At 42.8% G+C, this 26148-nt stretch overlaps 1 protein-coding gene across 3 annotated transcripts in view; it reads right to left on the bottom strand.

Annotated features, from left to right (window-relative positions):
* The window catches only part of SCIMP (SLP adaptor and CSK interacting membrane protein), a 31632-nt gene extending 5783 nt beyond the window's left edge, over positions 1-25849 (bottom strand). The window contains exons 1-4 of one of the 3 annotated variants that reach the window (XM_030185741.1): positions 25712-25849; positions 17293-17415; positions 5034-5115; positions 827-915 (exon numbers count right to left, since the gene is read on the bottom strand). In XM_030185741.1, coding sequence (XP_030041601.1) covers positions 827-915; positions 5034-5115; positions 17293-17404 — 283 coding nt within the window. In that variant the 5' untranslated portion in view covers positions 17405-17415; positions 25712-25849. Of the gene's footprint in view, positions 1-826; positions 916-5033; positions 5116-17292; positions 17416-20720; positions 20772-25711 lie in introns of those variants that run through there. The other 2 variants (XM_030185743.1, XM_030185742.1) reach the window with 2 other exon arrangements.
* Positions 25850-26148: the final 299 nt, after the last annotated feature.

Here is a 26148-nt window from a genome sequence, read left to right as displayed (position 1 = left end):
GGCTTACTGTCGCTTAGTAAAAGACCCCCTGGGTGCAGCATTTAAAAGATGCCTTTGTATTCATTCACACTAAGTATTTATTCAATCTGTAACCGGCTAACACCGTTAATGATTATATGTAAGCCACATTGAGCCTGCAAAAGGTGGGAAAATGTGGGATACAAATGCAACAAATAATAATAATAATTTAGATCCCTGGGTCCCGAGAGGCTGAAACGAAGTACATGGTGAATTCAAGGCAACGCCTAAATCTACTTTTCCAGATGTCTTACCAAACAGGAAAAAGAAGACAGCATCCTCCAGGCCAGTGACTCCCAAACTTGTCCTCAGGTACTCCCAGCTGGTCTGGTTTTCAGGATATCCACAAAGAATATGCATGAAATATTTGCACACAACAGAAATAGTGCATGCAAATGAATCTTATGCATATTCATTGTGGATAAACTTAAAACTCCACTGTGGAGGAAACTAAGGTGGGTAGTTTGTACTCTTTTATACTCTCCACCTAACACTAAAGAAACATTGCTGTTAAGTGGAATATCATATGCAAAAGTGACCATCCTTATTTAGTAATATTTTTTTTCCATTCGCCAATACACAGGAGCATGGTACACTAGGATGGAAAATAAATAACAACAACTTGGAGTAGCAACATCAGAGTTCAGAACAACCCTAAGTTTTTAGAACAGTACCCTATCATTTATGAGATGACTAAAACGGCAGACTTGCAGGAGAAATAATTTTAAATACTAATATTCTAATTAATTGCAAAATACGTTACTGGTTTCATATTTTGCAATTAATTAGAATAAGGAAGTGTACTTACATAACTCACTTGTCTTGCTTTCAGTTATGATGATTCTAGATGGAATAGGTGGTGGTGGGGCATCTCCAGATCGATGGTAAAGAGTGTTTCTAAATAAAAAGAACAATGATAATTATTAGAGTACTTATCAGAGATGCATCAGTGACAAATAATGAATAGCCCCTGGTATGTGGCATGCCATCAAGGGCATTTTGAGGTGTGTTTTCAAAAGAGAAAAACATCCTAAAAGTGCCATAAAGCACCATTTGGATGTTTTTCTTCTAAAAACGTCTAAATTGGTATTTTCAAAACCTACTTTGCAGAATTAATCTATTCAAAACGCTGATGGTACTTGCTTCCAAACTTATGTTTAACTCACTAATTAGCAAGTAAACCTCTCCCTTATAATAGCTAGTGTTTTGAAGGAGGAAAAAAGACTTCAGATGCTCAACATTCTCGGTTACTATTTATGTTAACAGTGAATGATTGAACGCTTGATACCCACTATTGAAGGAAATTCTTCTTAGTGTGGATATCATGTGAGCTCCTCATGAGTCAAAAAACCTCCTATAGTGACCCTGGGTATATGCAGGGACACGCTTAATTGCTCTTTACCTTGAAGAGAAATTACTACGTGTTATACACCAATTTACAGGCAGCACTTATCTGAGCTGTAGCAGTTACGTCAGCTGGGAATGCTCTACAGAAAGCTTCTGTTTCACTTGAGCTTCTTAAGGAGCAGAGTCCAAGGCCATAATGAGTGCTCTGAAAAAGTACATATGTCTGTGAATTAGAGAGGGATATTAGAAAACTTGGCGACGGAGTTTAGCTTATATTTGGGATTGTCATGCTATGTGCTACCAACGGCTCAACGACCATAAGTTCAATTTAAAGTCACCAACGATTGGAGGCCCCTTTGGTAGCACACAGCATGACAATTCCACATGTATTTGAGGACCTCAAACGTGTAGTAATAGATCACATAGGTAAATCTATAAGAGGAGGGGATCATGATCGCAAACTTCACCAGGTTGAACAGCGATGGATCTACAAGTTAAAATCTCTAGTGCCCTCAGGACTCAATAATCGTATTGAGTGGAATGCCTTTATTTTAAGCGTTTCTTGCCTCTAATTTAATTTTGTTCATCTAAGTATGTGTCTTTAAGTATCTAGAGACCTTCGTGATTGGAGGAAACCTCAGGGCGTCTATTTAAATGCAGGTGGCCATTTTATAGTCAGAACCCTGATAGAAGGAAGGCAGGATAGAAATCGGTAAGGAAATATAAGCTATACTCCATCGCCAAGTTTTCTAATATCCCTCTCTAATTCACAGTTGTATGTACTTTTTCAGAGCACTCATTATGGCCGTGGACTCTGCGCCTTAAGAAGCTCAAGCGAAACAGAAGCTTTCTGTAGAGCGTTCCCAGCCGATGTAACTGCTACAGCTCAGATAAGTGCTGCCTGTAAATTGGTGTATAACACGTAGTAATTTCTCTTCAAGGTAAAGAGCAGTGCGGGAATCAATGTCCAATTTTATCTTAGCATAAAGTTCTAAAATAGCCTCCCTATTCAAATGGTACATATTGATGATCTCCGTGTCAGACATTTCCTCCAACGACACTCTTGTGCGGTATACACGATGCTGAGGTAGCGGCCTGAAGACCTGCTGGCAGTCAGCCCTCGCAGGTGGGTCTCCCTCCTGCACTCCTACCTGCACTTCTGTAAGAATATGATAGCAGGCAAGCACAACTGATATACCACCATCACACATCTTTAAAAAGAAAAGTTAACAAAAAAACAGTACAAACAAATTACTCCCCCCCTCAGAACAACGCGTGCTATAATTTGTTTTCCAGCTTTGCACTTCCGGCTTACGTGAAGGAAGGAAGAGGAAATTAAAACTTTTTTTTTTTTAGCTCTGATGGGGCCTGCACCACAAGAACGCCAGCTAGGACCTGGCGTTATTCTGCGGCGCTGTTTTTCAGCATAGCGCCGTTCAACACCTCTGTTCATAAGGCGCTAGTTTTCGATCATCCAGGAGGAACGCGAAATGACCTTATTTGCATGAGATGGCTACATTTACATGTCATGTGCGAAAGTGCCTGGCGAGCTTGCAGTTTATGGTGGTAACGCACGTTGATCATCTCACATTGTTAAAAGCGTGCACAAAAACGGCGCGAATGGGCTTGCGTGCTTGCGTTGACTTTTGATCATCTGAGCCTTAGTGTTGAATATCAGCTTAACTAGTTAAGTTGCTGTGGCCAAAAATGAAACTGGATACAGGCCAGCATTGAATATCTGGTCTGAGCGCCAGTGACTGCCCGACGCCAGCTGAATATTGGGGGGGGGGGGGGGGGGAGAGTTTTCTAACCCTAACTCAAAATGGTTCACCTATTCTTGACTGGCACAAACAAGATTGTTTGAGAGCTACAGTAACCAATCCTGAGGTACCTAACTGAGGACAGCAAAAAGGTAATTCTGTAACTGGTTGCCAGCATTCATGGACCACTTGCACATGTAAATATACAGAATACCAGCCCTTTCACAGGTGAGGTACTACTACTACTACTATTTAGCATTTCTATAGCACTACAAGGCATACGCAGCGCTGCACAAACATAGAAGAAAGACAGTCCCTGCTCAAAGAGCTTACAATCTAATAGACAAAAAATAAAGTAATCAAATGAAATCAATTAATGTGTACAGGAAGGAGGAGAGGAGGGTAGGTGGAGGCGAGTGGTTACAAGTGGTTACGAGTCAAAAGCAATGTTAAAGAGGTGGGCTTTCAGTCTAGATTTAAAGGTGGCCAAGGATGGGGCAAGACATAGGGGCTCAGGAAGTTTATTCCAGGCGTAGGGTGCAGCGAGACAGAAGGTGCAAAGTCTGGAGTTGGCAGTAGTGGAGAAGGTGTACATTTAAGCAAGTAAGTGGCATGTAAGTGGCAAGAAAGTGACTAGGAGCTATTCTGTAATAGTGGGCATAAATGGCATAGGACTAGATTCTATACATCATGCCAAAAAAAATCAGCACCAAAATGAAATGTGCCTAAGCGTTACCTATAAAGTACACCTTTAATTAGGTGTACTTTATAAAATAAGCCTAAATTTCTGTGCAGTATATAGAATACACCGAGCGCTGCTCTGCACGACTAACTTTAGTCGTGGACAGTTATGCCGAGTAAAACTTGGTGTTAATCCTGATGCCTAAATTATGTGCTGACCTGGTATATCCTATAACAATGTGCATAGATTTTAGAAACGCCCGTTCCAAGCCCATGGCCACGCCCTCTTTTCAGCTACACGACTTAAGATTTGCACACACTGCTTTACAGAATACGCTTAGACAGTTCTGCATGTAAATTCTAATTAATGCCAATTAGTGCTGATAACTGGTTAGCATCCAATCAACGCTGATTAGCTTGTTAATCAATTAGCTTATGTGTATTGTTATGGAATATTCTTTGATTTCTGTGTGGAAATCTCAGCATGATATAAAGAATCCTGGGGATAGTGTGTAAATGTAAGGGAGTGTTCACATGCATGGAGCATGGAAGGTGGCCACTTAGACTACTTACAGAATACGGTAAGTTACATTTCATCCCTACCATATTTAAGTGACCTAAAATGACCAAATTTCTGCTTTTTTCTATTCATGGCCACTTGCTAGTTTTCCCATTAGCGTATGAGCGTATTATGTAGGCAGTACAAGCTCACATGCTAACCACATGCTAATCGGTTAGCGCATGGCAATGTAGCTACGCTTAGTGCAAGACACACCTCCTCTCCACCCTCAGACCCATCCCAGCGCTAAAAAATAAAAATCTTTTATTTAGCATGTGGCTAGCATGTGTCAATGCCAAAATAATCACGGGATGCCTGAGCATGCCCAGCGGTAAGGCATTTTAAGCTACAGTAAGCACACATAAATCCATACCGCAGCTTAGAAAACGGACCCCTACATGACTCAGTTACAATGGACTTGACTATATGGTAATATCGCTTATGGACTCTTAACAGTCATGTTGCCATTGCTAAAGCTTTCTAAGACTTCCCCTATTTCAGACAATCACGGGAGTACAGAAAGAAAGGCTTTCATGCTTTCTATATGCAGGAAGTAATTCTTGCTGTCAAAAAAATACACAATCTCTCTCTCTTCATGTCATCAAGAGAAACCCCTTTCTACTTGAAACAATTTGATTTCTCTCTCTCTCTCTCTGAAGTGGACTCACTCTAGATAAACTCTGTTGTCCTCGATGGGTTTTTCCACTTTCCTCCTCACTGCAAAAGACTGCTGAATTCGCCTAGACAGACCTAAAAGAAAAATTTCAGGTTATTAAAGATAATCATCTTATTGCTAGACTCTGGTCTACTGTTGACATGCAATAATAATTATTAAAGTAACAGCTGCCATCCCAAAAGGAACACAATGCAAACTGAGGTATTCTTTCCTGACTTTTTAACAAAGTGCTCTGCCTGATTTCTTTAAAAAAAAAAAAAGTGGATTTTTTAATATTTATAATTTTGTTTTGCTGGGAGAGTTGGTAAGTTATTTTTATTGTTTAAGTAGAGAGGGAAGTTTATTTACTTGCTCTAGGGCAGTGGTTGTCAACCTCTTTTCAGTTGGGACAAACCAGATGGATAATGCTTACATATGTGACACACTGCATAAATGACCCTCACAGACCTCTTTTTTTACACTGTATAACAGATCTTATAAGTTAATGTAAGTATGCACTGTATCCACAAAAACCTTATTGTCTCCCAACAACAGGTGCAAATCAGAACCAGCTCATTTCTCCTTGGAAGTTACCATACAAAAAATAAATATTACGTATTCTGAATCAAGATCAAGTATACATATGTAGTATAACATCATACCTTATGCTATGAATTTATCTTGTTGGGCAGACTGGATGGACCGTACAGGTCATTATCTGCCATCATCTACTATGTTACATGGAGGCATCTTGTCAAAGCACTTAGACGTACAAAGTTACATAGAGAGGCATAATCAAACAGGGATGCCCATCTCTAAGGACGCCCCGGCGAAGGGGCGAGGCATCCCGTATTATCGAAACAAGATAGGCGTCCATCTTTTGTTTCGATAATACGGTCAGGGACGCCCAAATCTCAACATTTAAGTTGACCTTACAGCTGGTCGACCTAAATGTTGAGATGGTCGACCTCAGTTTTCGCCGATACTGGAAACCGAGGACGCCCATCTCAAAAACGACCAAATGCAAGGCATTTGGTCGTGGGAGAAGCCAGCATTTGTAGTGCACTGGTCCCCCTCACATGCCAGGACACCAACCAGGCACCCTAGGGGGCACTGCAGTGGACTTCACAAATTGCTCCCAGGTGCATAGCTCCCTTACCTTGTGTGCTGAGCCCCCCAAACCCCACTCCCCACAACTGTACACCACTACCATAGCCCTTAGGGATGAAGGGGGCACCTACATGTGGGTACAGTAGGTTTCGGGTGGGCTTTGGAGGGCTCCCATTTACCACCACACGTGTAACAGGTGGGGGGGGGGGCTGGGTCCACATGCCTCTGAAGTGCATTGCACCCACTAAAAACTGCTCCAGGGACCTGCATACTGCTGTGATGGAGCTGGGTATTCATTTGAGGCTGGCATAGATGCTGGCAAAAAATGTTTTTTAAATTTTATTTTAGGTGGGAGGGGGTTGGTGACTACTGGGGGTGGTCATCTGGTGGTCATCTGCTCAGTTCGGACACCTTTTCGAGGTTTGGTCGTGAAAAAAAATCCCCTCTCACCCCCCTACTATGCTCCAGCAGCTCTGTGACTCTTCTCCCTTCCCCCACCCTCACCCCCACCAAAAGAAGTGCAGCATCAATTCTGACTGGGAAAGGAGAGTGGCAGGCAGAAGTAAACACAGTGTAATGCAGGAGATGCGACTACAAGAACCCCGAACACTACAAGAACACTTTTCTGGGCTGTGCAAGCAGCAAACCATGCTTAATGACCTTTCACTAGAAAAGATCACAGAAGGAGCAACAATACCTGGAAAAGCTAAAGGAAGCTGTTACTCAGGAAAGCAAAGATGCAAATAGAAAAAAAAATAGCCAATATAGTAAAATGATGGGATAATACTTTTTTCAGATATGTTAGTGATAAGAGGAACTGCAAAAGTGACATTGTGAGACTCAAGGGTGAAGGGGAGGAATATGTAGAAGCCAATGAGGATAACACAGAATTGCTTAGTACAGCGGTTTCCAAACTGTGTTCCACGGCACCCCGGGACACTGCAGCAAACTCACAGGGAAGCCATGGCACATTTTAAGACCTGCCCCATCTACCTCCCACTGCCACCCCCCACTGCTGCTGCTGTTTTCCCAAATTAGCAGCAGTGGTAGCAAAACATAATACAGCCATCATGGGACCGCACAGTACACACCCACAGTTGCTGGTCCCGCCTCCTCCAGTGTGACAACCCCAAGGGTCACTGGTGCTATTCTGGATAAAGACACCTACAAGAACAGGTACTCAGGCCACTAGTCACCAGGGATTTTACTAAGGTAGACCCAAGAGGTTCCTTGGGTGGATGGGAGGGCTTGGGGGGTGGGTTTCTAGTAATGGAGGGAAAACTTCAGGAGGGGGAGTCTGGTCACTAGGTGGGACCCTTCAGTTTAGGGGTGCACTATGGGAGATGCTAGAAGGAATTTCAGCTTGGGAGAGCTCTATGGACACTACTTTTCTTAAGGGTGCTGGCCCCTTTAACATGCGGCCTGGGAGCTAACTCCGCCCATGTTCTGCCTAAACTCCACCCCTGTGCATACCCACCAGCAAAGTATGCACCATCATGTCATGGCCTGTACCTTTACATCAGTTAGTATATTTTATAAGAGGTCATTTACACATGTATGTGTCAATATATACGGTACCTAGTCAAATGAGGTCCGTTATAATAATTTCGTCATTAAAGACCCGTCAAAATAGTTTAGTGGGAAAAGAATCCCGTTAAAATCGTTTGGAATAAAAAAGATTGTAAGTTTTGAGATTCCGTCAAAATGGGTTGTGACATATGTGGTTGGATACATAATGGTTCCATGTCAAAATAGTTTTTTTTAGATTAGTTTATTTGAACTTGGTTTATCTGATTTGTTTTGTCAAGGTTTAATTTATGGAAGGGACTATTTTGTCTAGGTCTGTTTTGTTGTTGGTTGTTTTGTGAGGGGGTTTTTTTTTTTTGTTATGGTCTGTTTTGTTTTTAGTCTGTTTTGTTGTTGGTTTTTTTGTCGTTTTTTTTTTTTGTCTGGGCTATTTTGTCGGGGTGCTAATATATACATGGGAATGACTTATTACCTCCTAAGAGGACAGCGTTATCAAGGGCCATCTATGTATTGAGGCCATGTAGGTGCCTATTTTAAGCATGTGTATCCTATATAATAATTCTCACCTCCAACGTTCTGATGCTGCCTGGGACCGTGGCTCACTCGGATGTGGTCTGCTACCTGCGGTAGATAACACTGACGTCATACATCCCTTTGAGTCTGCTGCTTTCCCTTCTCTTCGCTCTGACTCTGGTCCCGCCCTTGCGGAAACAGGACATGAGGGCGGGACCAGAGCTCAGAGAAGGAAAGGCAGTAGACTCACTGATCCTGCTCACTCTTCAATGCTGCCGACGGGACCCCTGGTAAGAGAGGGGATGAGGGAGGTTGGCGATTTTAGAGGGGGGGACTGGCACTCGTAGGGAGGACAGAGCAAAGGAGAATGACAGAGGCAGGGAGGGAGGGGGGACTGCAACTTGGAGGGAGAACAGAGTGAAGGAGAGTGACAGAGAGAGGGAGGAAGCCATGGAAATTGGAGGGGAGGAAAGGGGGCCGTGGGACTTGGAGGGGACAGAGGAGAGAGCGAGGGAGGGGGGGGGAGGAAAACCTTTCTAGCGCCCGTTTCCTTTCGTACCGAAACAGGCCTTTTTTACTAGTGTTTTTATAAAATACTATGGGGAGAGGTCATGCATTTTATATCACCTTTCTAGGGTACAACCAAAGCAGTTTTCATATTATTCACAGGTACTAGGGGCTACACAGCTGAAATCGCAGCTGGACTGAAGCCACAGACATTTCTGCCCGCTCTGGAGGAGGGTGTAAGTATTAGTGCATAAAATATGCATGTACATATATACTGTATAACCTATGGGCCCAATATTCAGTCAGCAGTGATCAGCGTTTTCTTGACCGCCGCCAGCATTATACTCAGGAATTCAATGCCAGACCATGTCCTGGCTCTGGCATTGAATTTCTGGGTATAAAGAGCCGGCGAAAACATAGCCGGTTTAGTGCAATATTCGGCTCTTAACCAGCTATGAAGAACCGCAGAAAAATAGGACTGTGTTTTATGCAGTCCTATTTATATGGTTATCTTAACTGGTTAAGGATTGAATATCTACTCCTCCCCCAAAACAGCTGGTTTTGGCCTGGGCACTATCTTCTCCTTGTATGCTCACAAGCCTTGGCTGTACCTAGCCTGGGAAAGGCATCAGGTGCTTTTCATCCTTTCCTTCTTACTTTCTCATCTGTGGCTTAGCTAATGATTATATAGGGGAAGAATGAGTGGAAATAATCTTAAAGGAGCCACTTCATCTAAGGCCGTCTCTAGAGAAGATTGCCAAAGGTCAGTGGCTTCATTAACATTTGAAAAGGAAAGATTATATGACCAGGAAGTTCTTATCAATGAAATACTTTCCACAAACTATGGCAAGGATAAATCAAAATCAGGTATACATATGATGTATCACTTCATACCAGGGGCGTAGCCAGACTTCAGCGGGAGGGGGGTCCAGAGCACGAGGTGAGGGGGGCACATTTTAGCCCCCCCCCCCCGGCACCACCATCATCACCAACAACTTTGACCCCCCCCCCCCCCCACTGACAACCATCTCAACCCCCCCTGCCACCGCCAACCCGCCGTTGCCTACCTTTGCTGGCGGGGGACCCCAACCCCCGCCAGCCGAGGTGCTCTTCTTCCGGTGCAAGGCTTCGTTCTGTTTCTGTGAGTCTGACATCCTGCACGTATCAGCCGAGGTCCTCTTCTTACGGCGCAAGGCTTCATTCTGTTTCTGTGAGTCTAACATCCTGCGCGTACCAGTCCAGGTCTTCTTCTTCTGGCGCAAGGCTTCGTTCTGTTTCTGTGAGTCTGATATCCTGCACATACGTGCAGGATATCAGACTCACAGAAACAGAACGAAGCCTTGCGCCGGAAGAAGAGGACCTCACCTGGAGGGGGATGGGGTCCCCCACCAGCAAAGGTAGGCGACGGCGGGTTGGCGGTGGGTGGGGGGTCGAGAGGGTCGTCGGCATGGGGGTCCTGGGCCAAAACTATGGGGGCCCAGTCCCCCCTGGCCCCACGTAGCTATGCCACTGCTTCATACCATATGTAATAAGTTTATCTTATTGGGCAGACTGGATGGACCATACAGGTCTTTATCTGCTGTCATCTGCTATATTACAAATTGGGCATTTTTAGTGACACTCTCCGGTTAAGGGCTGCTGAAAATGCCCGGTTAGACTCTCCTAGCCATTTAAAATATTTTGAATATCGGGCCTTAAGTGCGTAAATTGTGACTCTACCCATGTTCCACTCGTGAAAGTGCCTACATGCTGGTTGTATACAGGTGTCTTCTTGCCACTGTGTGTACTTTTACATGTGTAACCCCTATAAAAGTCCTTGTACACACGTGAAAAAGCTCTCACACATGACCAACCCTTTATAAAATTACCTCCTAGACACCGGATCCAAGATGGTGATCGGGTAGGACGCATGGATGGAACGCTCTCTTCTTATACTAACTAAATTACTTATTACCTGCTGAAATGCCTAAGAGAAAAGGTAAACCAAAGGGACTTCCCCTCCCAAGGCAACAACCTGTCTCTGCTGGTCAACTTCCCATCGCAGCGTAAATGGTGTCCACACCGACGGGCGAATCCTTAGCCGCGACCGGGAAGAGTCCTGTCTTGGAGGGCGAGACTTCGCTCAGCCCATTAGGCCCAACTACTCCCCCACCGCCACAACCCGACGGTGTCAGAGTTCCGAGTGCGGAAAGCGATAACTCGAAGGGGCGGCAGACCCCGTCGAGGGAAGTGGCGTCAGCTGCTATCGAAGAGGTGGGGGAAAGATCACCAAGCGTGGCGGGAAGAGAAACATCAATGGAGGGGAGCCAGAATGCTGACTCCGGTGAGGAAACTTCATTGCAAGCCATGAAAATACAACCTTTGGTGAAACCCCAAGAGGTAACTCTGGAATCTATATGGTCAGCGCTTGAGGCAATGCATAAGGTTTGTACTGTGTTTATTTCTGCCTCTTTGAACTTTACAACGCAAGTAAAAGAAATAAAAGATAAATTTGAAATTATTTCCTCTAAACATGTAACTTTGGAAGGAGATTTGGCCAAAATAAAGGAGCAACAATCACAGATGGTAGGAGATCGAATGTTATATAATAGAAAAATTGAAAACTTGGAGAACTCAGTGAGGAATTTAAATGTCCGGATGTTAAATTTTCCTCAGACAAATTATATGTCTGCTAGAGAAATGTTTAATAAATTCCTGAAAGAAATATTCAAATATCCAGAACAATCTCTTCCTCCATTACAAAAAATATATTACCTAGGAGTTAAAAAGAAGTCACAGTTGACCTCTTCACAAGGAGTATTGGACCAACGAGAGGTTTCTTCTGAGACCTTGGATTTGTCAGGTTTTTTAGAGCAAACTACAGAAGAAATTAAAACACGAGCAACTGTAATTGTTACATTTGTGTTTTTGCAAGATAAAGAAGCGATGCTCCGTTTATACTTCAAAAATATTAAACCTGAATTTCTGGGAAGTAAAGTACAAATCTTTCCCGATATCTCCCGCTGGACACAATATAGAAGGAAGAAATTTTTGGAAATGAGACAAAGAACTCTGTTGATTAGTGCTTCCTTTCAGCTGAGATTTCCCTGCAAGTGTTTGATTACTTTTAAAGAAAATAGATATATATTCTATGAGCCAGAACAGTTGTGTGCCTTTTTGGATATGCAAGATACCAAGAAGACTGACCGATAGAATTAGTTGGACTAAAGATATAGGATAACCACCTACTCATATTTCCTTGTTATAATTTTGTTGTTAAAACAACTTCCAGTGTTGAAACCTTGGATCCCCCATTTTTGTGGACTATAAAGACCCAATATTTTTTCTTGTATAAATATGATTTCTTTGTGTTTTGAAACATAGTAGACTTACAGTATGTAATATTGGTATATCAGTCAAAGATTTATGTCTTTGTAATTATGAAAAATTAATAAAGAAATTAAACATAAAATTACCTCCTAATTGTCGGAACCTTTTAGGTGGAATTAGGCATTAAATAATTTAATTAAGAAAAACTTGTACAATATGCCAGATAAAGCTGTTATGAAAAAAAATCTGAAAATAATGGATCACACAATGTTATATTAGGTATTGAATGTATGTTCTACAGTATGAGCAAATTGTTACTGGAACCATGGAGAAGTGTTTGCGAGGTTAGTTAATCCACTGCAGTGCTCTCTTGGGGGAGGCAAGGGTTAACCTTTGCTTTTAAATGAGTTGAAATGTCACAGTGAAGAAAGAGGAAAAGAGGGGGAAGAGATGAGAGAGTGACTCAGACTGAATAAATCAGTCTTAAAAATGAATAGGCCTTGGCTGTTCTTTTGAATTGTACAGGAATTCATGGAAAATATGTAAAGAGTAAGAAAGGATCCGCAACATGAACTTTAACTTCCCCAATTATCTCCCCAGTGAAGGCCCAATTTACATAGAACACAGAGATCAGAATTGAGACATCCAGGTTGCACGTGCTCAGTTCCACTAGTATTTTAGAAAAGAATCTGGCGACACAGAGCCTGTTCTAAAATACCTGCTGGAGAGCACATGTATCTGCCAGTATGCACAGCAGTGCAGCCATTTTAGAAATTTACACCTGGATAGTGCAGCACATGGAACATCTACTTGGCTGGAGTGCGCTGCCAGTGGTAATCACGTGCAGGCACAGACATGGACGGAGTAGACTGCTGATGTCAGTAGGGGGCCTTGTGCTCTATATCATCTTGCCCCTACCACGGAATGCCTGGAACATCTACTTGACTGGTGGTAATCACATGTAGGCACAGACACGGACAGTGTGGACTTCTGACATCGATTGGGAGGCCTTGTGCTCTATATCATCTTGTTCCTAATGCAGAACACGGCCACAGGCACGTGTCACACCACATGTCTTTGGTATCCCTTTGGTGCCTCTGAGGAAACATGAGCCAGGTACTCAGTTTCTAATTTCCATTATTAAATTGGACTTGGGGAAAATCCAATATTTCTGAGATAAGCAGCATAAAATGTTTTGTACTTTTTTGGGATCTTGCCAGGTATTTGTGACCTGGATTGGCCACTGTTTGAAACAGGATGCTGGTCTTGATGGACCTTTGGTCTGTCCCAGTATGGAAATACTTATGTACTAAAAGGAAGAATAAAGGAAGTGGTACTTTGTGATATCGGACTCCAGTGGTTAAAGGTCCCATGGATAAACATCATCAAACTGTGAATACTATTTCTCCTGGGGAAGCCTCTGTCACGTTGGGTGACTGAACCCCACCCCCTCAACCTATGATTAATAAGGATGGGATGCTGTGTCCTGAAGTAGGCGCAGTTTTGTCCCTGGGTGTTTCTTCGACACTGGGGGCATCCATTCCGATTTCTTCTAACTCAACTGATAAGGTTAGCACTTCCTCTTTGGTATTGGTTCCAGTTAAATTATTTATTTATTTATTTATTTATTTATTGCATTTGTATCCCACATTTTCCCACCTCTTTGCAGGCTCAATGTGGCTTACAATACATAATGAATGGTGGCAACATGAAAAAATATACATTTAGTATTACAGAAGGATTACCATCAGTGGTCCAATCAGATACTATAATATCGATTCCTTCATCGGAAATGTCCTTAAAGGAAGTTTGGGCAGCCGTTACAGAAATGGATTCTAATTTTCAACGTACGTTGAGTAGACTTTCTAAATTTACAGAAGATGTTACTATTGAGATTAAAGGTCATGAGTTAAACTGGTTTACTTTGATCAAAAGTACTCTGCTATGGAAGCCCATTTTTTAAGTTTAGAAACAACTGTATCTGCTGTAGTGAAAGATAATTTAAATATGTGTAGGCTTTTGGAAAACAGAGAGAATGTATCTAGGGCCTGTAATTTAAGGATTTTGAATTTCCCTGTCACACACTATTTGGCACCCTTAAAATTATTGACTAAATGTTTTTAAGGACATTTTACAGCTTCCTATATTATGCCTGATATAGTGAATTCATATTATATTCCCAGGGGTGAGTGAAGGGAGAAGCTGGAGGTGAGCCTGCTGTGTTGTCCTCTTCACTGCAGTTACTGCACCTGAACGTAAAATGGTTAAATGTGCGGGGGGGGGGGCAGGAAGGAACAGAGAGGAGGGCTGTCGGGGAGCTGAGGGAGGGCAGGGAGAATCGGTGGACATGGATGGGAGGGGAGGGCAGTGGGAGAGAAGAGATCGCTGGACATGGAGAGGAGGGGAGGGCAGGGGGAGAGAGGAGAATTGCTGGATGGATGGAGGGGAGGGCAGGAGAGAGAGGAGAATTGCTGGACATGGATGGATGAATGGGGGCAGGGGAGAGAGGAAATTTGCTGGATATGGGTGGATGGAGGAGAGGGCAGGGGAGGATGGAGAGTTGCTTGACATGGATGGATGGAGGGGAGGGAAGTCAGGAAGGAGATGCACATGGATGGATGGAGGGGAGGGAAGAGAGGAGAAATGCTGGACATGGATGGAGTGGAGGGCAGGAAGAGAGGAGAAATGTTGGACAAGAATGAAGGGAAGGAAAGACAAAGGAAGGAGATGCACACGGATGGAGGGGAAGGGAGAGAGGAGAAATGCTGGACGTGGATGGAGGGGAGGTAAGGCAGAGGAAGTACATGCACATAGATGGAAGGGAGAGGAGTGAGGAGAAATGCTGGATATGGATGGAGGGAAAATTGCTGAATTTAAGGGCTGGATCAGAACACTTTGAGGGCAGATGCTGAAACTGGAGGAAGGATAGGGACAGGGCTACAGATGGTAGACAGGATGCATACAGACACAAGAGGATGGTGGACATGGTGAGAGAAAAAATATCAAATGGAAGGAAGACACTGTATAAAACAGAAGACACTGGGACCAAAGCGAATAGAAAAACTAAATGATCAGACAACAAAGGTAGAAAAAAGTATTTTATTCAGAATTTATTAATTGGAATATGTCAGCTTTTGGAAATGTGCATCTGTGATATTTTTCATGTAAGTTTCAATTTTTCTAGTATTGCTGCATGCTGAGTCTGACTTCTTGAAGTAACTTTCCAGTTCAATATTTTGCCTTCATATTTTTTTTATTTCTAGTTCCTTGTGTCATATCTGTTGTGTTATGTGTTTTTCATGTGTGATCAAGGTGCAGTATTCTGCTAGCGTGTAGTATTTTCAGTCCTTTTTGTTTCACTAGGTTGTGTACTGGTGTTTTAGAGCCCGATGTAATTACAGTGCTGCCTTTCCACGCATAAGGTGTAGCTCGTCCTGACCTTGGAATTAGTGCTGTTATAGTTTGGTAAGGTTATGAGTGTGCTTTTGCACAAGTTTGTGTATAGTGTTTTGCAGTGGAGAGATTGTGTGTTGGCCTTACTGAGGTGGCACCAAAACATCAGAAAAGGTGTAGAGCCTAAATCATGACACACTACCTCTTGAAGGATCTACATATAGAGCTTATGCATTTCTAAGGTCTAGACTGGCGTGGTATGGAAAAGGGGATGGGGAAGAGGGAGTTCTGGATAAGGAGGAAAGAAGGAAGGAAGGAAGGGAGAAAGAGCTGGCTTTTTTGGGAATAACCATAATTGATATGTATGAGATATACACATTCATTATGGTTATTTGCAAAAAAGCCAGCTCTTTCTTCCTTCCTTCCTTCCTTCCTTCCTTCCTTCCTCCACATTAGCATATTAATTTGCATATATATATATATGCTAATGAATATGCTAATATGTCCCGCCCCATCCTTTGCCCCCCCCCAAATGAAACAGTCAAACTACGCCCATGCATTGCCTAGTATGATGGATAGAGCGGTTTATAAATTGTGAAATAAATAAATAATAAATTCAAGCCCTCTCCAATCAAACCCCACCCTCCCTGATCAGGCTTCTCAAAGCAAGTCCACTCCCAATCAAGCCCCCATGATCAGGCCCTCACAAACAAGCCCCTCCTCCATGATCAAGCCCCACCCCACCCCCACCCCTGTAGTCGTACTTTAATCCCTGGTAGTATAGTGGTTGCTGGGCAAGAATGTCCCCAGTCGCTCTTGCCCATCCATCACCATCCCTCAAAATGGTACCCCTAGCAATAGTACCTTTGTACTACCACTAGGGGTCATGTTTCCATAAGCTGTCATATTGGAAGAATACTGCCAGGGGTGCCATTTCTGAGGGACATTATCAGATGGGCAGGAGCAACTGAGGATTGCTCATGCCCAGGGACCACTTTACCACCAGGGATTAAAATATGACCATGGGAGTAGGTGGGATCTTTTGAGGGGTGGGGGGCTTAAGCGGGGAGAGGGAAAATTGCTTGGGGAAGGCTTGCTCAGGGGTGTGTGGTCTTTGATCAGAAGTAGGGGGTAACCTGGAAGTGACGACCAGGACCATTGGGCTAATACTTTGCAGCCCGATGCTCTTGGGATGGTAAAGTAGCCCCTGCTTTTGCCGGGGGTTATTTTACTGTCATTTTAGAACCATAATGTGTCTTGCAGTATGCACTTGGTGTTCACTGCAAGTTGCATTATGGAATTTACATAGTTATGAGCTGCTTTACATGCATTTGCATGTTTTGCATCTCATTATTATGTGCCATGAGTAACTTATTTAGCACTGCGTTTGGGCAAGAAACCCAGAGCCCTTTAAGTCATGTTAAGGGGCTAATATCACAGGTTATTGCCCTAACGCAGCCTGAAAACTTCCCCCCTTAGTGGTAAAATGATACATCTTAATGGTAGCCAATGTTCACACTTAATCACTCTTTTGATTGTTTATATTGCAATACAAGACATTATGCCGCATTATACAGACAAAGGCAAGACATTAGAGGATCAGTTCAATTAGGAAGAACATGATCTGAAGGGTTTACATTTTTAAAAGAGCTTCACAAAGATGTTTTTTTGTTTACTCAACATACAAAACATGGTAGTAGAGTCAGCATGATGCATCCACTCGAAAAGACTATTCAATGTATTCAGTGCAACAAAATGGAAAGCACAGTGTTGAGTTTGTAATCTCCAGATGCAGTCAGATCATAAATTAAGGTAGTCATAAAATTCTACTACCCCCCCAACCCCCATTCTCCTTCCATTTGGAATGAAAAAATAAACCCAAATATGCTACCAAATTAGCCCAGGTACAGTACCTCGCGAAAGCTGAGTCCTGCACACACAGATCATGATGGCGCTGATGATACCACTGACCAGCAGTATCCCCACAATCACCAGGACCCAAAAGTATTCCCGTATCCATTCCATTGTGGCTAAGCCTGTGAAATGTAAAAGCAAGATAAAAACCCAAACCACCAACACTTAGAGGCATCAAAGAAGCAGCTAACCAGAAGTGACTTCAAACTGTCTTTTTAAAATCAGCATTATAATATGTAACAGCATGGCTTCATTAATGTTCAGTTCAAGCAGGGCAGGGCAATTCTAGCATGGAATCAGCCATGACCTTCCACTCACCCCTATCCCACCTGTTGTCCAGCATCTCCCCTTCCCTTCCTTATCGCCCATATCTCCAGCATCTCACATTCCCCACCCTTTCCCCAGTAGTCCAGCATACCCCTTTTTTCCCCTTCCTCAGGGATCCAACATCTCTCGACTTCCCTCCCCTCCCCCAAAGTGTTCAGAACCTCTCTCCTTCCCTTCCCCACCTCAGGTATCCGACACCTCCCCCCCACCTTGTCCCACCAACTACTCCTGTCATCACCCCTACCCCGCCCTCAGATTTCCTAGTTTGCTGTCATTAACATAATTTTACTTTCTCCCTGCAGCAGCATGTAAGCAGAGTGCTTTATCAGTACATGGAAAGTATTGGCCAGATGTCAAGGAGAAACACAGGGGGAAATGAGGCTATGCGGCCCATATATGGCAGATACACATGGATATAACCTTGATAGTGATGAGAGACTGAGGACTCTGCAAAGTCCATGATGTTCCAACGGAAATATGTGTTCAGAGAATAGGGCACCAGGTGTTTCATACTATTTGCTTGCTACATGGTTTTTGCATGCTGGGATCACGCTTTACTGATAAGGGATTAGCCAATGGCCACTAAATGTGCATGTGAACACAAACAGGAGAGGATAATAAAATAGAGGAAATGGCCATTTTTGTATACATATAAAAAAAAATAACAGAATATTACTATATATATTGTTTAATGGAGGGAAACAGGAAAATCCATATACGAACACAAGTTAGTTTAGGAGAAATCACATGATTTAGGAGAAATTAAATAAATATAAATGAAAACTGAGAAAGTTTTGCTGAGCAGATTTTGTTATTCAGTCTTTGCATCTGGCTTTTCTGTGTGACAACCTGCTCCAGAGAGAACAATTATTTTGTATTGGCTTAGTGAAATACCAATAAAGATTTTTACTGGTTGCGCCTACACCTAACTCTGATTGTCTTTCTTATTCCAGCCACTAGGGCTAAAGTGTTTTCCCCTCCCCAGGGGCAAGGAACGGGACTACACACTCCATGGGGATCAAGCCTACATAGAAGAGAAAGGAAAAAGAGTGTGGCAGAAGGCCTTTGAATATCTCCATGCTTGTGTGTTCAAAGCACACTACATCCACCCCCCCCAATGTCTTGATGAAGGGGGGAGGATGCAGTAGGGTTAAATATGCACATGGATGCTCAAAGGCCTGCCACTGACAGCAGCTTTAAAGGCCTGCTCTACCACTGTATTTGCTGGCTCTGCTGGTACTTCACTGCCTCTCCCATAGCCTGCCACCCTAGGTGGATGCCTACTCCACTAGTGGTAGAGCCAGCCCTGAGTTTGGTGATTTTCTTCAACAGAAAAATTACAAAATAAAGAGTGGAAACAACTGACTTCCAAATACTGGTTTGTTTGTTTTTTTTGTTACTGTCATTGAGTCTTTTTTTTTAATCATAGAGAATTTGCCAAATTATAACAAATTAATATCCTCACAAACCAGCTCCAAAGAATTAATAAATATAGCCCAAAAAATTGAGAGCATTGAAAAACATCATGAAACATTTTGATTGTGCCTTACTGCCATAGCCCTTAAGGCATGGAACAACAATTAATAAAAATAATCACATGAAATCAATAAACAGCATAAATCACTTACAATGAATACTTCAAAATGCTAAAACTAGTCATGAAATAAATCCACGTAGTTGTAGTAGTCCTTCACCCAGTTTTTCTTACTGGGATAAGATATTCAGCATATAATCACTCCCTTTAAAAGCCACCTATTCTCATATATCCCATTCTACCATCCATCATTCTACCTTACATGCTCAGTCCTTCAGCAACAATTAAGTGGACCCCGAATTTTATAGAATCTCTTCATACAATTATGCATCTTAGACCAGCTGTTTCCCCATAGGATCACTAAAACTATTTGGTCTCTATCTATTTTTAAAGACAATAATGATAATGGTTCCTGTAGTAATTGGCACCCTTACAGTAATATCAAAAGACACGGAACCATATATGAACACACTGGGCATTGACAAAATCACCATCTGTCAACTACAGAAGCTTGTGTTGCTTGGAACTGTTCATATATACACCGATACCTCTGAATAACCAAGGTTCATATGTCAGGCTGTGCTCAACTGTAATATTAATTACCACAATCATCCACTGGACCTTGGGCAAGAAGTACAACTTCAGAGTCAACAAATACTTGTATAAAAACAATTCACAATCATCTACATTTTAGGAATTCTCTTAAGACTTTGTTATTTGGAAAAGCCTACCTCAAAGCAGTGGCGTTCCTAGGGCGGCTGACACCAGGGGTGGTTCACCGATGCGCCCCCCCCCCCCCCCCGGCGAAGCGACACCTCCCCCCCCCCCGGCGAAACGACACCCCCCGGGTGCATTTTTACCTGCTGGAGGGGTGCTGCACACCTGTCGGCTTCGCTCGTTCCATGCTCCCTCTGCCCCGGAACAGGAAGTAACCTGTTCCGGGGCAGAGGGAGCACAGAACGAGCGGAGCAAACAGGCGCGTGGCACCCCCCCAGCGGCATGCACCCGGAGCAGACCGCACCCACCGCCCCCCCCCTAGGAACGCCACTGCCCCAAAGACTCAGCATGTGTCTCCACCTCTTGATTCACATCAATATAATGACAATTTTGGACTCATCTACCCTTCCCTTCTCTCCCCTGGTTTCCTGTTCCTTTCTTTCCTTCCCCACCCTCTCCTTTATTTCTTATGCAGGTTTATTGATGTACTTTCCTTTTCCATGGTTCCAGGCAGCCTCAGAACGTTGGAGGTGAGAATTATTATATAGGATTAGCTTAATTTACTGTATTGGCGGCCGCCTTTGCGGTGCAATGTAAGCCACATTGGGCCTGACACAGTTGGGAAAATGTGGGGTATAAATGAGATAATAAATAAATAAATAAATACATAAATAAATAATGACCATGTAGAGAAGTTATAGAAAATGAAAAAGTCAAGATTTTATGGGGTGGGACTTTCAAATTCAAACAGACCAACATTTGGAATATAAAACACCCTATCTCGAGGTAATCAAAAACATAATACTGATTTTCATTGATATTGTGGGGATTTGACAACGGCAGACTTACAAAAAGGTTTTGCTGGGTTCAAGGTATAACTGGATAATTCCTAAACTTCTGGGTGAAGCTTGAATTCTCCAGTGACTACTGACATTACAGTCTTAGAAAAGAAAAATATGATTATGTTATTATTATTATTATTATTATTATTATCATATGTGGCATATTATAGCTCATTTTGTCTGGTTTTAGCTCCATTAATTCAAATCCTACCCAAAGACATGGGAATAACAGAGATATTGGTGCAAAATGCATGCTATTCCAAGTAGGGTAGTTTTTGGCAAAACTGATGAAGTTATGCCTTTTACACTTAAAATTTTCAAGAAGTTTGGGATTCTAATTGGTATTTCTCCAAGAACTCCAATCATATCAATTTTTTGCTCCAAAGTCTTTCTACCTCAATTTACAAATCACAGTATTTTGTTATTTTTTCCAGCTGTTCTTCATCAATTCTACCAAGTATTTCAACATCTATAAACCACACATTATGTAGTGTTAACATATGAAGAATATGCCAGACCTAGAATCAGAGAGGTTTTTGACTTTCTGTACACAGCAGTGGATCCATGGGTAGGAATAAAGAATGTTTAATTCCCTCTCATTGCAACATGCAGAAACCTGGCTCCTTTCTTCTATCCCCCCTCCCTCTCCCTCCCCCCCTCCGTCCCAACCACCAGTGCCATAAAAATACAAACACATCAAGAAACAAGAGAATCAGGAAAACGGCCTGAGTTCACTTAGCCTCCTGTCTCCTAATGTTATTCTATCAGTTCTGTCAGAACAGAATTTTACTGTCTTCACAAACCTCAAAATATTCAGGATAGTAAGACTCAGGGGCATAGCTATGGGGGGCCACGGGGGCCTGGGTCCCCACAAATTTCGTCCGGGCCCCTAGTTTGGCTGGTGGGGGTCCCAACCCCCGCCAGCCGAAGCCTTCTTCAGCGCCGGTCTCCAGCGCAGCCGCGTTCCTGCCCTACTCTTCTTTCTTCTTGCTCCTCCTGTGCACGCTCCATTTTTCAATGTTTGACATTCCCCAAACAGATTGATATACTACTTTGAAGACTTTCTTCAACATTGACCAGCAACACTTTGCACAAGAGGTTAGTGTTTGCTCTAAACATCTTTTTTGTTTTAATTCAGTCACGCTACATCCACTAGTCTGGTCTTCCATACTAATCAATACCTCATTAAATTTGCCATTTACATTTATTTAGGCTTCTCCTCTACATCTATACAGTCTTTAGCCATAGTTAATTCAGTTGCAATCAGGCCCTTAATCATCCCTCACTTCAAATTTATTAAATCAGTATTTGTTTATGTGCTCTGTTTTGTCACATAGTTTACACAATGGTAGTTTATCCACTAGCATAGTGTACTTCAAACAACCCCTTTTTTTATCAGGTTGACACGTTTATCTAATGCTTTGCTTTTCAGCTAAAAGTACCTACAACGATTATGACCATCCAAACATTACTAATATGCACACACATTTTATTTTATTTTATTATTCTTTCTATAAAGTTCATATATGTATATGTTTTTCATATATATTGTCCTCCAAATTTGATTCGTTTTTAATATTTAGCCTATGTTTTATATTATTGATTATAGTTTATTTAGTATTATTATTTTTTTTACCTCTATTTTCTCTATATCTTATTATATTACTTTCATATTAAAATATGTGTATATTATATATGTTCATTATTCTTTTATTCATTTTTATATTATATTATATTATATTATATTTACATGTATATTTTTATAGACTCCTGATGCAGGCTTAACGGCCGAAACACGACGTTGTGTCGAGTCTTCATCCTCCAAATAAACTCTTTTATTAAGGAACATCTTCCTGTCTTTGGTATCCTTGGTCGTTCTCCCACTGTCTTTGCACTGTTATATTTACCGTGGGGCATTTTGAGTTCTCCGCCTGCCAGCGGATTTCTTTTTACATATACTCCTTTACGTGAGACTGAGAAGAAGCATCAGCGTTCACAGGACAGGAGGAGCAAGAAGAAAGAAGAGCAGGGCAGGAACGCGGCTGTGCCGGAGACCGGCGTTGAAGAAGGCTTCGGCAGGTGGGGCTTGGGGACCCCCGCCAGCAAAGGTATTTGTTTGCGAGGCAAGGGAGGGTGCGAGGAGGCGAGGAGGCACGAGGCGAGACGAGGAGGTGGGGGGAGGTGAAGTGAAGCGAGGCAGAGGGGTGGCAGGGAGGCACTCAAAATGTGCCCCCAACCTCTGGCTCTGGCCCCCTCCCACCATAAGGTCTGGCTACGCCCCTGGTAAGACTAAATCAGGAAGCCAGAAGGGCAAACAAGCTAATTGCTTAACCCCCTCCCCCCCACCCATCACCACCACCAATACACACAAAGTATAAGAAAAGACATTTGCTGTTGCTTTTCTAGCAATACATATCCCAAACATCTAAGAAAATAAGAATTTGCATTCATTGCAACATTGAACGGATTAAGGAGGAAGTTATCAACATGGGCTACCATTAGGAAGTGTTATTTTATTGTTTACCCCAGTTATTAGTAACTAAGGGGCTCATTTTCAAAGCACTTAGGTCCCTGTTTACTAAGCTGCGCTGTAGGTGCACTAACTTTTTAGCGTGCACTAAAAATTAGCATGGGCTAATGCTAGAGACACCCATGGGTCTCTTTAGCGTTAGCGCACGCAAATTTTTAGTGCACGCTAAAACGTTAGCGTGCTTACAGCACGGCTTAGTAAACAGGGCCCTTAGACTTACAAAATTTCATAGGTTACTATCAGGCTCATTTTCGAAAGAGATGGACGTCCAAAAAGTTACATAAATCGGCACTTAGATGTCCATCTCACAGAGACGTCCAAATCGGTATAATTGAAACCGCATTTTGGATGTCTTTGTCAGAAGTCCATCGCAAGGACATCCAACTCTCAAGGGGGCGTATCAGAGGTGTGTTCGAGGCGGGACTTGGGCGTTCCTAAGACTTGGACATCTTTGAGCCATAATGGAACAAAGCAAAGACGTCCAGGACTAAAACTTGGATATTTTCACCTAGACCTGTTTTTATTACGAATAAGGCACAAAAAGGCACCCAAAATGACCAGATGACTACTGGAAGGAATCGGGGATGACCTCCCGTTATTCCCCCAGTGGTCACTAACCCCCTCCCACCCTCAAAAAACATGATTAAAAATATTACTTGTCAGCCTCTATGCCAGCCTCTGATGTCATACTCAGGTCCATGACAGCGCATGCAGGTCCCTGGAGTAGTTTAGTAGTAGGTGCAGTGCACTTCAGACAGGTGGACCCAGGCCCATACCCCCCTACCTGTTACACTTGTGGAGGAAACAGCGAGCCCTCCAAAACCCACCAGAAACCCTCTGTACCCACATATAAGTGCCCTCCTTCACCTGTAAGGGCTATGGTAGTGGTGGTCAGTTGGGGATAGTGGGTTTTGGGGGGGGGGGTTGGGGGGCTCAACACACAAGGTAAGGTACCTGGGAGCAGTTTATGAAGTCCACTGCAGTGCCCCCTAGGGTGCCCGATTGCTGTCCTGGCATGTAAGGGGGACCAGTCTACTAAAAATGCTGGCTCCTCCCACGTCCAAATGGCTTGAATTTGAATGTTTTAGACTTGGACATTTTTGTTTTCGAAAATGGCCAAAAATCAAAGACGTCCAAATCCAAGGACATCCATGGTATTTTCAAACACAAAGATGGATGTCCATCTTTTTTCGAAAATGACCTTTTCCCCGCCTCCGAATCTGGACATTTTACAAAAACATCCAAATTCCAACTTAGACGTTTCTTTCGAAAATGCCCCTCAATGGGGCTCATTTTTCAAAACACTTACCCCCCTGTTTACTAAGCCGCTCTAGTACATGGCAGCCACTAGCAAGGCTTACTAAACAGGGGGGTTAGACTTAAAAGTTTCATAGGTTCCTATGTAACTTTGTAAGTCTAAGGGGCCCTTTTACTAAAGGGTTGCTGTGCAGCAACCCAGAACTACCGCTGGCTCAATGAGGATGCCGGCAGTAGTTCTGGTGCTATGGAAAATTGTTCCATATTTTTTTGCGCAGGAGACCCTACCACCACCTCAATGGGTGGTGGTGGTAAGTGCTACCCCCAAGATGTCCATGTGGCAAGTTTGGACCTTTTTACCCGCTACGGTAAGGGGGACTCTGCGTGCGGCAAAAACACACACTGCCACTAGTGCAGAGCTCCTTCTACTGCAGCTTAGTAAAAGGGCCCCTTAGTGCTTTGAAAATACGCCTCTATGTAACTTCGTAAGTCTAAGTGCTTTGAAAATGCACCTCCATGTCTCATTGCATAAAATGAAACCTGTGCTGAAATAGAATGAGTTAGTGATAAAATATCACATCTTAACGGTAGCCCACAGTGATAACTTTCTCCCTTAATGTGAAGAGTTTCAGTCTCTGGTAACCAGAGCTGATATTGTGATGTCATAATGCCTTATTCCACCAATACTTAAGAGCCAACCTCATCAGTGATGTCACAATGACTTGATTGCTCTATACATGGCTCCTTTTATTACATATGGCAGTGATTTCAATTTCTAGAGACATTTCTTTTTTCTTTAATTACGAGGGGGAGTTATCAACGTGGGCTTTTGGTAACTAGGTCTCATTGCATAAAATGGGACTGGTGCTAAAATAGCACAAAATAATTGTAAAATAAAGTCTTAACAGTAACTCGTGTTGATAACAACTCCCCTCAGTCCCAAGTCTTTGCACTGATGCTTACATGGAAACAACAACCAAACTGTAGGTATGAGCTTTATATTGGACTAATTTAAAACACTGGAGAGGAGCTTCTCATGTCAAGATAACTCTCGAAAGCTAGTCATAGATGTATTGTTAGTCCAATAAAATAGTCTCACTTACATCTTCTTTGTTGACCCTTATTTCTACACACTGTATGCAAGTGAGCTAACACAGCAGTCGTAAAAGCTTTGCACAATGATGCCTAGAAACAGTCAAACAAATACCTACTGATTATCTTTTAGAATCTGTTGTTGAGCTGTCACTTGGTCCAGCCTCATTCCGTCTGGGTGAAGAAGTTCTGGCTCTGTGCCTTCCGCCTCATCCTTCTCATGATAACTTGCCAGCTTTGGACGCACACTTCTGCAATGAGAATACCAGTGCCTGCTGCTGCTGACAGCCTTGAGTCATGCTCTAGTAACTTCCTCTTTTGTTCCTGTAGGAGGGGAGAGTATTCTTTTTATCATCTTAAAACAAATATTGTCTGTAAGGCAAATCTGGAGTTCAGAGATATGAAAGGGGCATTCCCATTTTATATCTGGCCCCTTGTGCTTTTCGAAGGTTCCAGAATGGCCACAATGGAAATAAAAAAGTTTCCATTCATTTTGCAGACAGGCCAAGGAGTGAAAGTTTATTGAAGAGTGAATAGATGCTCCGTTTTTACACAA

Source organism: Microcaecilia unicolor, chromosome 13, assembly GCF_901765095.1.
Source record: "Microcaecilia unicolor chromosome 13, aMicUni1.1, whole genome shotgun sequence".
Classification (NCBI taxonomy): Eukaryota; Metazoa; Chordata; class Amphibia; order Gymnophiona; family Siphonopidae; genus Microcaecilia; species Microcaecilia unicolor.
The sequence above is the reverse complement of the archived record's forward strand: the minus strand, read 5'-3'. Positions and strand labels throughout refer to the sequence as shown.